The sequence below is a fragment of the Nipponia nippon genome, unplaced genomic scaffold (genome assembly GCF_047370975.1).
Source record: "Nipponia nippon isolate SJK-2023a ecotype South Korea unplaced genomic scaffold, ASM4737097v1 scaffold_9, whole genome shotgun sequence".
Classification (NCBI taxonomy): domain Eukaryota; kingdom Metazoa; phylum Chordata; class Aves; order Pelecaniformes; family Threskiornithidae; genus Nipponia; species Nipponia nippon.
This window is the reverse complement of record NW_028262413.1, coordinates 9,820,240-9,835,956: the sequence shown is the minus strand read 5'-3', so window position 1 is coordinate 9,835,956 and position 15,717 is coordinate 9,820,240. Positions and strand designations below refer to the sequence as shown.

The 15,717-nt window shown below is 42.8% G+C and overlaps 1 protein-coding gene across 1 annotated transcript in view; it reads left to right on the top strand.

The window, feature by feature from the left end:
- The first annotated feature begins 348 nt into the window (after positions 1 to 348).
- Positions 349 to 15,717, top strand: part of TAFA4 (TAFA chemokine like family member 4) — a 65,334-nt gene continuing 49,965 nt past the window's right edge. The window contains exons 1-3 of the mRNA XM_009469970.2: positions 349 to 370; positions 9,632 to 9,767; positions 12,896 to 13,011. Coding sequence (XP_009468245.2) covers positions 349 to 370; positions 9,632 to 9,767; positions 12,896 to 13,011 — 274 coding nt within the window. The remainder of the gene's footprint in view (positions 371 to 9,631; positions 9,768 to 12,895; positions 13,012 to 15,717) is intronic.

Genomic DNA, 15,717 nt, shown 5'->3' with positions numbered 1-15,717 from the left:
TATTCTCCTTACCAACTCCTCAGCACCTTTTGAGGTTTGCTCCTTTTTCATTGCAACAGTAGCCAGAGCTCTACCTGGCTTCCTCATGCCTGTGAAGGGATGAAAACAGCAGCCAGCAGATGATTAACCTGCTCTAAGCAGGGACACCTTTTTTCACCATTGATCACGACGTAACTCAGGTCTCTTTCCCTGCCTGCCAACCATTCTCTTGATGCTCACACACATGCTGCTGTCAGGCAGGTGAGCTTCCCCAAGGAGGCAGGAAGAGATGCTATGCTAACAAGAAACAGAGAGGGCTGAGAAGGGCCAGGGAAGGAGGCCTGAAGGATTGGGCTGGAAGAGGAAAGGATGAAGAAAATCCCTTCTGGAGGTGAGGAGGCAAAATGTAATTCATGGAACTTCTGAAATTCTCTTGCATGAGGCCATGCAGTAGCTGGTACTGCTGGAAATGAAAATACCTGAGAGGGAGTGTTACCTTATGTATTCATATTGGAATTTGGAATTTTTCTGGTTACAAAGAGAAAGACAAGGGGCTGCAGGAGAGAGGTAGAGTCACTCCATGTACATGTCAGTGGTCTGCTGGCACAACCAGACCAGCTAGGGCATGTTGCTTACGCATCACAAAAGGTATATCTTTCTGAGGTCTGTCCACTTTTTAAATTTGCTTTTTCTTCTGGCAATGTAATATTGATTCCAGGGCCGCAGAACCAATGGCTCAGGAGATAATTAACAGATATATCTATCTGCTCATTCTTCTTCTTGACTCAGTAGTAGGCTGCTGTCAGGAATTAGAAAACCTTATATGACTCCTGGTACCTGAAGAGCACAATACTAACGGTGTCTAGCTACAGCCTCACCCAGGTGTCTCAAACTCAATGAGAGCTAAACCCAACTGTGCCATGCCCATACTGTGACTGCGGTGCTCCAGTTAGCTCCAAACAAGCAGATAATTCTCCATGGTACAATGCTGAACAGAGACCAGATTTCAGGACTCAGGACCAGTGCCATCCGCGTTGGAATAGGAATTAAGTTATCCCCAACTCAGACAGTGCTGTGTACAGTGTGGGTGTAACTCTGTGTGATTGTCAGTACTTCCACCCAGCATGGTGTTGCCAAACCATAGAAAAGCAAACACAGCTTTGAGATTGGTTCTGAATGTGCTTTTGTTCATTTAACTAGGACCAAGACTGAACAAAATTGGGTTCTCCTTTAAAGTGCAATTGTTTATTGACCCAACTCCCAAGTCCTCATGCCATACAAATGCCTTGCTAGCTTATTAGCAGTATTTTGCCTCTGTCATTCAATTACAGAAAATGAAGAATGATATTACACTTTTTTTTTTTTTTTAGTAACAGTTCCTGAACTGATGAGTCAGGAACTCAGTTCTGGAATTTTCCTATTCAGTAATATGATGATTTTCTAAAACAACCTGAGAAGCAGGCTCTGATAAACAAACAATGTTTTCTAACACTGAGTAAAAACCTTGTCTCATAGCATGAAAGTCAAGTGAGAAAACAAGATCAGGAAGTTGGGTTATAGCTCTTTGGTCTGTGCCTCTCCCCTCCTGTGCAAGTTTTGTTCTTCACTATTGCCACAAGAGATTCTGTGTGCTAGGGGCACAATTTTCAGCCAATCCCAAGATGACTGTGCTATCTTTGTACAAAAATGTGAATATCAAAAATGTTACCTTTCAATTTGCTAGTAGTTATCCTAGGTACTACCTTGAAACTGACGGAGAGAACAGAGCTAGCATACCATAAGACATTTTCCTATTGGCTTATGTAGTTGTTAACACAGGTGCTAAAAATGTGCGTTCAGCCCATAATTACACTTCTGGAAATTTAGTGCTGTATTTATGAAATGCTTTTCATTAGAATCTTTAACAATTAGCTAATGAGTCCCAAGTGGAACAATTATCCCATATATGCAGACGGTTGGGATTCTTCATCAGCCAATGTGCATCCACTGCTCATAAAGCATGTTTGTGTTCTAAAAGCAAAACTAGCGATTCTGTGCTTTCCTCTTGGAGCCTTTCATGAATTGAAACAAAAGCGGAGACCAGGTTACATTGGTGACACAGAAATGGACAGGCTGTTGGAGTCACGGCCTAATACAGCTTAGGGAAGCATGAGTGGACACGCTGTAACTATTTAGTGTGACTGAGGCGTTTTGGGGAATAACAAGAGAATATAGTATTCTAATGCAGTAGAATCAGAAAGAAATAAATTTGGTTTCATAAGGACTCTCGAAACCACGAGAAAGATATCTAAATATAACACAAGCTGACCCTGTCTGCATGGAAGAAAAAAATCAATCAATATGTGTAGGAGGTATTTTCAATTTCTTTCTGCCACAATTTTCCGCCACTAATCTCTGACTTGATGACTGTCTGTGGTCAGGGTACTGAGGATGACACTGTGAACAGCGGCTATTTACCTCGCATTTATATTCCAGTGCTTTTTTTGCTCCCGGGCATAAAGGAGATGTAATCCTGTTACAGACCCTGGGCAAACATGTAATCCAACCCTATGGATGGAGAAGGGAGCCTTGACCAACCCATAGGTGTTCAGCCAATTTTAAAAAACTCCATCGAAGCAGGCTCCGTGAGTTTTTTGAGCAGCTCGTACCACTAGTTTCGTGCACTTAGATACAGAAAGTTTCTCCTCATGCACACACCAAATTACCTTTGCGGGACACTTAAGTTATTTTTATGCTATTTGCAGTAGCTGCTGAGAACCACTTCTTTAAATCGTGCCCTTCTTTAAAGCAAACTTCTTCAAGGAGGCAGTTAGCATGTCTCCAACAAACTCCCTTTTCTCAACTAAACAAACAGCTACTTCAGCCTTTCTTTACTGCTTGCACTTGCTGAATCTCTTAATTTTCACGTTATTTCCTTGGGATTGCCTCTTGTTCTTAATTTGAGTGGTCACCCATAGTCAGTGATCATCTGCTTCTTGAATGTGAGCCCTGGGCTGGCCACCAGGCACCCAGAACAGGTCTGGGACCTCCCAGTGCATTATCCAGAGGAACAAATTGACATGAGGCCCCCTCCTCCATCCCTTCCCTCCCTCCCTTCCCCAAGTGATCTCTGCAAAATAACCTGCCAGCTCACCTCGGTCCCTGGTGAGTGGGAAGAAAGGTGAGTGACCTGCTTTATAGCTATTGGGTTAGTTCTCTGTTCCTTCCATGGGAGAAACAAAATTCCTCCATCAATTCAGGGTATGGAAAACAGTGTCTTATTGCTGGAGATAATCTGTGCAACAACTTTACTGCTTTGCTACCTGGCAGGCAAATTTTGCAGCAGGGGAAAATGCGTATTTGCCTTGTCTGAAACATCCCGCTGAAGAGATTTCCTTCAAAGACGTTTCTCTCCACATTTTTTGGAGTGCTGCCTGCTTTACGTAGGTACTGCTTTGCTTCTGGGAGGTCAGTTGGGAGTGGAGCGGGGCACTGTCTCCGCTCTGCCTCCTCTTTGAACAGGGCTGAAGCAATTCCTGTGCTTCCTTGTGCCTGCAAGTCTGCCCATCTCTTAAGTAGGCCATACACCAGGGGGTGGGGAAGATTTTGAGCTGTAGTGAGGGACTGAAAGAACCTGGATAATCACAATGAAAAATCTTCTCTGATAGATGTAGTTGAAAGAGTTGAAATGCTGGGCTGTAATGAGGAGATATGCTGTGTTGGCTGTCCAAGTTGGGAAGTCTGTTTGTGGAACCTTAAAAATGAAACCTTGATAGTAATACTTGCCTCTTCAGGAGTTTACTTTGGCAGAAGAGTTCTTTCTAGGATGGTGTTGAATAACAAATAATGTTCTGTGGAGAAAAGGGTCTATTCTGACTCTACTTTACAGCTGGAATAGCTGTACTTTACTCTCTGAGCAGTCCTGTTGGTCTGGGCGGAACTTTTCCTGGAGGGAAGATGTGGACTCAGTTTGATTTGAGAGAGCAGGGTCTAAAACATTTACCTAAAAATTATTTTTCTAAATGAGATTCTATTTAATTTAGGTGATCCTTTCATACACAGAGATTAAACTTTTGAACTGCAAGCGATCAGTTATTTGTGCCAGCATAACTCATATGCTTCATTTGCAAGACGACTTCTTGCACTGGAGTTAGTGTGTATGAAGAAGCTACTGTTCCCTTGCCTGGAGGGGACCTGGACTAGCCCCTGTAGTTTGCATCACATCAGGTTCCGAGTAGACACCTGACTTGTTCTGCCTCAGCAGAGGAGGCAACAGCTTCGATTTCAAACTCCTCCTTACACTGTGTGAACCTGAGATCTTCTGGAAGTCCTTTAGTTCTCACCTTCAGTCCCTTGCCTGAATTTGTTTTCTGATTCTGTGCACTGCTGTTACTGCTTCTGTGTGACCCGACCTCCACCGGATTAAACTTGGAGGCCATGGACTCTCACTTAAAATGAGTCCAACTGAAAAAGGCTTTCCAACAGAGCATCCACTCAACTCGCTATTCTCACTCTGGCAGAATTAACTGAGGAAGGCTACAGTGACTGGGGCAGAGAAGTAGGGTGGCTTAGGCATATTTTTGCAGTCCTCCCAGTATATCCTCTTAACATGCCCACAATGGATGGAAGGTTCGTTGTCGTCTCTAAAGGAGGCAGTGAAGACAGATAGACCCTAGAGAACTCCAAATACTGGTGAAGACGGACACATTTCCCCCAAAACACACAGCACATAGGATGTCTGTCTGTGCGTGGATGGTCTGGCTACTGGTGTGGTTGATACCTCATGCTATGTGGATATAATAGCAGTTCAGTACTCCTTTCTTAGGAGGCTGTGGGTTTTATTTCCTTTAGCTCTCATTGGCTTTGTTTTTTCTTCCCCACCTCCTGCAGTTGCTGTTAAGTGAGGTTTTGAAATATTCCTGTGGAAAGGGCTGACTAGTGGTGACAGACTGAGCTGCCGCCAGCAGAGACTGATGTCATAAATGGAATGTGAAGTTATAAAAAAGCACTTCAGAAATTGCAGGTGAACTGTGTTGGGAGTCTGCTGGGGTCTGAAAGGTGCTGGAAACTGCCGCAGTCCCCCAGTGATTTTTTTTGCTATGTGTCTGGCTTTCTTAAAAGTGAAGAAGCACACTTGCAGCTTGCCGCCACCTCATTTAGCTAATTTTCTTGCTGTCTGATGAGCCTTCTCAATTCAGTTTGCCTTATGGGGCTTGATGCTATCGGGCCTCCCACGGTGACACCTGTAGGGAAGTAGACGCAGAAGGAAGATGGATGTTTGCCCTGGGAGTAAAGGATAGAGGAATTGGGCTCAATAAAAGTTTTGTTTTCTTGCACTGTGAGAATAGTCTTATGTTACTACGTGCATAACTTTGTGTCCTTCCTCAGTTTGCATAGTGCCTTCCTACCTGGTGTAACTGTTACTTGGTGTGAGTAATGATGGGCAGAACCGAGACCTTTATTTAAGCACCTTACTTGTCACTGTGTGATGCGCCAGTCGGGCAGACAAGCAGGATATGTCAGGAGGGAACATGAAGTACAAGCTGGAAGGTTTGTTACCTCTGTTTGTGGTATTGATAAAGATCATCTCTGGTTACTGTATCTTCTGAGGTTCACTTCAAAATACCTGATGTTGAGAAATTGGCAGGGATGCAGAGAAGAGCTGCCCGATGGCTTTAGAAGTGCAAAGCCTTCCAAGGAGAGGCTTCCTCCATCTCACTTATGTGAAAGCCAGGGACCTGACGGTGGGCTGAGGGCAGCGAGCATGGGCAGCCGTACCGGAGAGCGGAGGGCGCTTTCATCTGCCAGCAAGAGGCCTAATGAGACCAGATGCCTCGAAGCAGAAGCTGGGCAAATTCAGTTTGGAAATCAGGTGCAGTGTTTAACGTGAGGTTAATTAACTGTTGGAATAACTTAGCTGTGGTGAATTTACTGCCACTTGAAGTCTTCAGATCCAGCTAAAGTTACCTGACCTGATGCAGAGATTTCTGGGTGAGGGTGGAGGGACTAAATTCAGAATCTAACGCGCGTTATCTCCCTCTGGCTGGCCCGTTTCTGTGGGCTCGCAGGGGACCTGGAGGGGCCGGGGCGCAGCCTGCGAGAGGAGGGTGAGCGGAGCAATCCTGTGACAGCAACGTGTTAATGTGATTAATGACAAAACTTAATTTGCACGGACAGCTCATTCTCGCACAAAGGAGCGCTCGCAGATTAGAGGCTTTGCGGCAGGCGGGGGCCTCAGGGGGGGATCTCTCCGAGGGCCAGGATGGCTCTGGCGGGCAACAATGAGCGGGGTTCGGCGGAGCAATTGGTGCACGTTGTACGGATGAGATTTAATGAGATTTCCGAGTAATGACAAAAGTTGGAAGTGTTTAATAGCTCGCCGCTAAATTATGCATGCCGGCGGGCCGGGGACAGCTCCATGGTGAGGCGGGCGCCGGCCGAGCCGCCGAGGCGGCAGGCGGCCGCCAGGGGGCAGCAGCGCCACGCCGCAGGGCCGCCCGCCGCCGCCGCCGTCAGGGAGGCGAGACCCCCCCGCCGCCCCGTGTGCCCTCAAAGGGGCTTTAGCGCCAGAAAAACATTAAGTTACTGCACACGGAGAAAAGGATTTCCTCACTCGCGGCTCTAAAAGTGCTGTGGGCTGCCAGGCCGGGCCGAGGAGTGTCACCTTTCAGGTGTCATCCATCCCCTGAGGGGCAACGCCTGCCCCCCAGGCGGTGGGCCTAGGGCAAACCGCTTCTGTGGGACAAAGGGGTCTTTGGAGGGGTATCGCTAAACGTGTGTCCCGCTTATGGTCGTTTAGCCCTGAAACAGACCGTCTGCGTTAGTTAACTGGTGTGTAACAGGTAGAACTGGCCAAGCAGGCATTCGCTCTTGCTCTTTTCTTGGTTTTTGTCTCTATTTCCCCTGAAACAGCGGTGCTTTCCAAATACACGTAGTGACCAGGCTGGATCGTGTTTTTTCCTCGTCTAAGCCGCTGTAAATGTTGCTCTGTTTTCTCTCAGTTCTCTATTCGGTGGGACGTAAGAGTTTAGCAGGGCTGGCAGTGGGGTCAATTCTCAGGCTGGCAAATCGCCCTGTGAAACGTGCGGCCTCCGTACTTGCTTCCTTCTTACCAATTGCTTTACAGAAGAGGAGTCTTTTAAGGGAAGCACTATCTTTATTTTAAGTGAGGAATTATTGAGAATGGAGAAATTAAGGCCTTTTAAATATTTAATGGACAGAGGTTTTCTAAATTATTTAATAGCTTATTATAAAAGATGGCATAAAATGGTTTAGTAATTTATTCTTTACAGAAAGTAGCCGTAAGAAGTATTTTACAACATGTAAATATTGGTAGGAAAAGTACCTAATTTAAAATGCTATCTTATTCCATCTGTCAAAAGAATTATACAGTGCCCATACAATTTTCAAATAACTTCAGATCTTTATTGTTTCTGTTCTTGAAACACTTCTCTGGCATAGGGAAATGCCATTTATACCCATCTTACCCAAGTGCAGAGGGACAGAGACAGACTGTGCTGGGACTGAGGTGCAGCAGGTCTGACCATTGCAATTCCCTTTAGATACCAGAACCCATAGTCTTAGTGTGGGCTCATGGATGCCCTAAATACTCACACGGGAGAGCTGTGTGGCCTGAAGTGGGGTCTGGGGCAAATAAGGTGCAAATGGTGCCCCAGCAGAGCTCCTGGTGCAGAAGGTCAGGAGCGATTTGCTTGTTTGTGCAGCCTGCAGAGCAACAGCTCTGCTTTCCAAAGTAACGCTGCACCCTGAGAGGAGGCAGGCACCAGCATTAAAGCTACCGATCACAAAATATGCACAAAACATGACTTTGCCATGAGAAGCCTCAAATTCCTTTTACCATTATTAGCCAGGTGAGCCTCTTGCTTCTGTTCTGATCTCCCTCCTTTAATGAAATAAAGCAGCTGAATCTGGAGTTTGCCTTACACTCCCCTCAAACAACGCTGTTTTCTTAAGAAATATCACTGCCTGGAAGGCATCAGAAAGCCCCAAGATATGCTGGTGGCTGTATCATCTGCTGCTTTTGCTGTATCCATTTAATTAGAATGAGTTAGAATAATCAATACTTTCTTGTCTTTTACCAGTGTTTAACATATGTTTACAGAACAGGTTACACTGAAGTTAGTATTTACCTGTAGATGCATCTACACAGGTTTTTTTTTCTCTCTAATAAAAATCATGGAACAGATAAGCACTAAAACCCAAGTTGGTATATTGCCATATTGATTTCTACAAGAGCACTGTAAGAGTATATTTATCTATCTGTCCTATTATGAAATGGGTAAAAATGTACCACACAACCATTTCAGTCATTCAATACTATATTGAAAAGCCTGTTTGTTTGCTTTTTCTCAATAGGCTTTTTGAGGTACACTGATTTTTTTTTTTTTTATTTTATGTGTATTTGTGGAAGAAAGGATGAATACAGGATGGTAGTGCTTTGTCTTAAGACATCTCTTTGCCCACACTTAGTTTTGATTAGAACTGCTGCGTTGCGATTTTGGCTCACTCTGAAACTCCCCACGTTGGAAAGTGAAGACAGAGTAAAATGTGATTAATTATAGATTGCTGGCCTGATACCTCTTTAATTCCAGCAATTACTCTGTTTTCTCATGGTGTTCTGAACAGAAGGGAGCTGAGTGTATTGAGCCAAGGGCTTTCCTGTCCTAAGCTTCTGAAAGGTGTCTGCCTACGCGCTTTTATGACCCCAGAGACGCTTTGCCCTCCAATGTGATAGTGTAATTTTGTGTTTCTTAAAAACAAATTTCTGATTGATCAAAGGAAGAGTGAAATGAAAAGAGTGGTGGAAAAGACGAGAAAAGGTTATTGTGATCACTCCATAGGTGAAGACCACATTATTATTGCTCTCACAAATTGCACTGTATTGTGTTTTCAATAGCAGAAGGTCAAGTTGAGCCCAGGGATAGAAGTGAGAGAACAAATATAAACAATAAAAGCAAAAAGACTCAATTGTCTATGAAATGGAGTATTTGAGCTCATTATTCTGTGGAACGTGTGTCAGTACAGCTGCAAAAGTGTCTCCATATAGCGACTTCAAAGTGTAGCTTCTGGGTAGAGGTGGGCTGGGTGTGAGATGTGATGCTGGAAGCAAGTAGAGACAAAAGTGTCAGAGGGTGCTATAATGCCTCAATCGCACAGATGCGATCCTATGGATGCGACCCTACAGACCCTCTGCTCCTGAGGCAGCCAGACTTCCAGGGCCTTGGCCAAATCTTTGTGAAGATAATGAAAGATTTTCCTCCTGTCTTTAATAATCTCTCGTTCAAACTGTTGGTTTCAAGTAAACATGTGGAAATCTGTTTGCACTGTGGTGGTGTCTTAGACCTTACAGCTTTCACAGCAGTTGGGTGGTGAGAGGGCACGTGCTTATAAAGGCACGGTGAGCAGTGCACATTTTATTTGTAATTTCTAGTATAGCAAACTCTGCCTTTCGTTAATGTAGTGATATTTCAGAGCTGCCTCATCACAGTTTCTCTGTGTTCTTGGAAACAAGTGAAAAGAGCAATATGACTGCTGCCTTTTGCCTTGGGTTGCACTGTAGATGGCACTGTGAAACAATGATTTTGGTCACGAAGATCTATTTCACAGCACCATTCCAGACGTTAATTGCAGTGTAATATGGCTTTCTTTCTAGGTCCCCAAAGTGAAGGAAAAATTCTGAAATGCAGAAAGGCTTATTTGCTGCTGCAAATGGGAATCTGGAATAACTATGAAAAACACACTGAAATAATTGTGTTTGACTGGAACAAAATTCTTGCAAAGTCCCCAAGGTAAGAGCACTTTTTATCTTTCAAATGACACTGAAGATTTGCTGTTCTGGTTAGCAACAATATCCACTTGAATCCAACAGAGAATGAAGGCTTGACATTTCTGAAAGCAGCAGCCCGCTGATGCTGAAGGGCTCAGCACCCCTTGCTGCACCTGTCTGCCAAATTTCATTTTTTCCCTGCCTTTTTAAAGATCCCCTTGTATTTCCTTATATTGGTGGGCTGAAAACTTGTGTCCTGTCTACCTCCAAGGCAGAGTAAAGTCTGCAAACGTTGTATCATTTTAATGGCACTGGATGCTTTTAGCAGCCTTTCAGTTTGCATATAACTGAGTTGATGCTTCGTAGTGATACACTTATTCCTGGACTTGAATATACTTGCAAAGGGGTAAGGTTACCCTGTTAACCTGATTTCACATTCCCTGTCTAACATCAGGGCCATGGCTTCAAATGAGTCAAACTCATAATCTGGGAAAGGTTTTGAAATGAGGTCAGCACACAACCATTTCCACTGAGACCAGCTTTGCTCCTGCACTGGGAATGGTGGGAACACCTGGGTTCACTTACATGCTGAAATAGCAGCTGTTCAGCATGCGGTTCATGATTTGGGACTAAATACCTGTCCCTTCCATCAACTCACACCAGAAAGGGCATGCTCACAATGTCTGATCTGTGGTATTTAATTCCAAGGGTTAAATCCTGCTTTCAGTCACACCTCAGGAAACCTGAAGGAAGGTCCCTGTTTTCATTATGATACTACGGAGTGACACCAGAGCTGGAGTCTCCACTGATACTTGTGTCAGATTCCTCTGTTTGCATTTAGGGCGACAGAGAGATGGTATTGCAAGACGAACAGATGATGACTTCCTATTTAGTGGTAACTGGTGCATGAGGTGTAAGCTGTGTGTTTCTCATGGAGAGAGCAAGAAAACTAAGGTTAAATCCAGTTCTCCTCTCAAAAAAACGAGGTTAAGTTACCTGGGGAAGATTTGGGTGACTAAAATCTGAAATGGTAGGTTGATTTCAAAGCCTACTGGGCAGTTTCCTTAGACTAATGTTGGATGAACAGCAGTAATAACATTTATGCTGGTTTCACAGTGACTCAATCCCATTAGCTGCAGTAGCATTATGTGGTTCAGCTGGGTGCAAGAGGTGAATTAGGTCCATGCTTATTAGCTGAAGTGTAGCTGCTCTGAATTAGCCTGGGAGTGCTCCATAAGAGGATACTTGTAGGGTAGGCAAGGACCAGTGATGTCTTTATCTTCTGGGCTTGATTCATGCTTGCAGAAGACTCCTATATACTGCTGCAAAAGAGCCTCAGTGTGTTTCTTCTTGTACTGGTACATTTGCATTCAGGGTGGCAACATATTGGGCTTGAAACAGAGCACCTTCTTAATGCAAGGGAAGGTACCTTTTTGCCAAATCAGTCCTTAAAATGCAGTTTCCTTACATGTAATTTTTTTTCTTTAGATTTGTACACATGGTGAGTTATTTTTTAGCAATATTTGTGTAGCTTTTGAAAAAAGTTTGTAGGCTGGAGTAAAGACTACAGGGACAGCTGAAGGTGCTGGGTTTTTCACCGGTGTATTTTTTTCTCAAGTATAAAATAGTGTTTGTTGCTAAAATATATTTACATACAATAGGCTTCTGATCTCTTACCTTTTGATATTAATAAGTGCATTTGTGATTTGTTTGGGCTTTATCAACATTCCCATTCAAACACAATGAGAGAACAAAATTGTTTTGTGATGTGCGAAAGGGAAAATTATGCAAGCACTTTTAAATGAGAAAACACGGGATCTGTTTTGGTTTCATTTGTAGATGGCTATCGAATTTAAAACAGGATCCAAGTACTTCACCTGGCTTTGACAGTAGAGCTGTCTAAGGCATGAGGGTTTTTTGTTTTGTTTTGTTGTGTTTTTGTTTTTTTTTTTTTTTAAACTATCAGTCTATTCAGCACTTGAATATTGAATTATCTGAATAGTCTCAGGTAATTTAAAGATATACAGATGAACAAGTTATTTAGAAAATACTTGGAAGAATCAGAACTGGAATCTGAAGGGGAAAGAAGTTCTCAAAGGACTTTTTGGTGCAAATAGGCATGCTTATGATAGGCTTGCCCAAATCCCAGTGTGCTGATTAACTGCAGACTAACGTCACTGCTATGAAAGCAGTATTTAGTTCAATTTATGCAAATCTATAAATTGCCTTTAATTAATTTGATGTATTCCTGCTTACAGCTTTTGCTGAAAGTGTGGAACCTTGTATCTAAGGGTTCAACTGCATAATGCCTATTTACGTATCGCACGAGTAATAGATCATTATAACTGAGTTTAAGAAAATGATTAGATTACCTTTCTATATGATGAATGGCATAACATAAGCTACTGAGGGATTTAATTGTGGATATTTGCAGCAAAATTACTGAGGATTTGTGGTCTTAGTTCTAACACTAACATGAATAAGACTAACAACATCCGCCTTCTTTAAAACAACTGTTTTCTGAAATGCAGTTTCTAACACCCTGGCAGAGCAGCGCATCCTTGCATATTTGACTAAAATGCTGGTTTCATGAGTGTTTAACCCTCAGCAAACTTACTGATCTCCAGGCAAGCTAGTAGATGTGTGCTTGGGAGATCCAGCCAATTCATGTGCATGGCTACATGGGAGTTGGCAGCTTTAGCAAAGATGTCCTGGGAAGTATTACCTATAAAGGATATTTTTCTATGATGTTTCTATGATTTTTAGGCAGATGCAGTTTAAAAATAGTAGCATGACTTATGTATATATAAATTTGAGTGTGGCTGGATCGTAATCCAAAAGAACCCTAAACCAACCCCTTATCTCAGATTCATAGAAATGTATTGCACTCATAATGTGTTATTATAAATACGTGTTTGTGGGCTATCATACGATGTGTGATAGCCATTGCATTGCTTCTAATTATAAAACATGCTTAACAAAGAATTTATTGCAACCAAACCGTGAATGTGATTTTGTCACTGTTGCCTTGTAATAAGCCATATTAGTTATTCTTCAGCATCTTTTCAGCTTTTTCTTCTCCGCATTATTTTTATGTTATTCCCTACTCACATTGTTCTTCCACTCAACTGCTTCCTTTTCTGCCTCCAGGATGAGATTCTGTGCCAAATCAATGCTTCTATCTGACTGGCTCTTTCTGGTCTATGTGTTAATGGTCTGCTGTAAATTGTTGTCCGCCTCTAGCCACCATCCCCGGGGGCACACAGGTAGGAGCTTTTAAACTCATTATGTGCTACTGAGACCAATTAATACCACTTGCAGAATGTCAGAGCCCACTTTTTAGCAATGGATAATTGATGAGGCTGTTGACAGCATGTTATAATTGGTGCAATGGGTTAAAAATACAACAACAAGAAAAAATGAGTAGTTGTAATTTTTCATGGTTTTTGTCCAGTAATTTAATGTACTGAAGCTCACCAGACAGTTTTTGGAGTGACTTCATGACTGCTAAGACTTTGGGATTTGTTTGTGTCCTTTTGCTTTACCCTTATCCAAAGTTACTCTGAAATGTATCTTTATCTTCTCCCTCTTAATCCAGTTGTTATCAAGAGACTTTACAACGGTATCATTGGCTTTGGTGGGCAGTAGATCAAAGCACTCAGACTTACGTTAGCCAGTTCTTTCACTAAGTAACACAAATACTGAACTGTGGTTTAGTTCAGCTTGTGATGTGCTCCCTCTTTTCCTAGTGTGCATAGTGAGGCAAATAAAGATATTGCATTTAAGAGGATGCACTATTGTAGCAGGGTTTATCTACCAGGCACAATGTAGTATCTTCTTATAATGACAGAAATTGCTCAGAACAAGCTTCATGAGGAGATACCAGGCTGAATCTTTGAGGCAACATCTCTGTGCTAGGATCATCCAGACACATCAGCTTGAAAGCAGAAAGAAATATAGAGGTATTAATGCTAATGCAAAGATATTGGTGCAAGTCCTAAAACTGGATAGCTGAGTTAGTCCAGTCTCACCTTTGAGCTCAGAAGAGAGAGAGGTAAGTTAACAAAATACCACCTGTGAGCTCTGCTTTTTAGGAGAGGTCAAAAGCCTGGCTGCAACACCATGGTAAGATGACAGTATTCTCAGTACCATAGTTAGCTTCATACTGGCTTGGGGATTTCTGCATGTGTTGCTATTTGTGATGTAGTCTCATTCTTAAATTAGGTGTAATGCCTTAAATCCGTATGTTATGTTTTTAGCTCTGAGCCAGACTCTTGTGGGTCTAGGTCTAATGTTAAGATCCACTTCAGCTCAGCACTAGGAAGCGGGGATGCATTTGTTAGAGGCTTCATCCCCTAGATGAGACAACCTATTGATCTGTTTCCTGGCTGCTTCTGGTGATTGTCTAGGTAGGAGCTGAAGGCTTCTCATGTGCTTGCCAAAATGTCTTCAGTCCTGGCAAGCAGGACTGACTGTGACCTGCATATAGGTGCTGTGTCTATCTACATGCTCTCAACACATCGGCAGTGTGTGTGTCTAAGAGCTACACAAAACACCTCCTTGCCTTACCCCGTCACCAGCTCTGTGTCCCCTGGTGCTGTGCAGCACTCCTATGGTTTTGCCATAAAATGCAGTCACAGGTTATGGAGAATAACTGACGTGTTACAGCAAAAGCCCATAAAGTGATTCCAGTGAATACAGTGTTAGAGGATGATCCGTATTACCATTTTGCGGGTAGCTGTTATGGAAACTAGTTGAATCACTTCAATGAGGAAGGGGGTCTATGTACAATTACAAGTTAATTAGGCCTTCTTGACCTTTCCTGTAAACAACTGCTGCTTAGCGGAGCATTTCAGAGCTGACTATGCCACAAAACCTGGAGAACAGCCTTCTGCAGCCTTTATCATTCAGGGAAGAGCCTTCTAAAAAGAAATGTTATTTTTGTCTTTTAAAGATGCACTTTTCACATGTACCTAAGGGAAATACCTGTAATAAGGCAGTGGTGATCCTGTGTTGCAGGCTTGTATGTAAATTATGACAATCTTTTTAACAGAACATTTCAGAATGCTTGACTGCATACTTTTAAATGATACCAAGAATTCTTTCCTCTGTATCAAAAAGGTACTGTAAAACAGAATCAAGCTGCTCAACTGTTAAGCAAATTTGCTTACAGTGCTTTCTCTGGTAGGCTAAAGAAAGGTTCTGTTTTTCATGAATAGTTTGGTCAGATTATGGAGCTCTTTTTCAAATAGACACCCTTGAAGCTGGAGCCTTCATGCACCTTTTTAGACTACGGTGTCATATTCTTTCCCAGACATGAGTTTCTCTTATGCACACACTGAAGTGACCCCCATCCCACTTTATGATTCCATGTAGCAGATGAAACAGTCACCCCATTTTTGATTCTCCAGCTCCTGGTGTCTGATGTCTGGCACCATAGAGCATTTAGAGGGATTGGGGGGCCTCTCCTCAAGGCGCCTGCTTTTCCCAGCCTTATCTTACCTTTGCTGTTTGAAACAACACCTATATTGACCTTCTAATGTATGATCAGATCTGTGATGGAATCTGGTATGTGAGCAAGACAACATCTCATTCATCAGGAAAGCAAATAATTTAGAACTTTCAGTGTAGCCCATTTTGTGGAAAGCAAATAATTAGCCTCATTTATTTAATACAGATTAGCATGTTCTTGGATGGCAATTGAGATAAAATTTTTGCAGTCAATAGACAACATTAACATTTTTCAAAGTAAAATGTCCTGAAGCATATTAGAGGAATGAATTCAAATTTTGGGTTTGTCCTGTGTCCCATAGGTCAAGCAACTGTAAGCTGACAGGTATCTACTGAGGTGGGAAATACATGCTGTTTATGAGGCATGAGGTGCCTAGCCTGGGGTACTTTAGGAAGAGCTGGTTTTTAAGAACGTATTGTGTCTGTTCCTGAAAATCATTGTGTTTCAAGCTATGTACTTG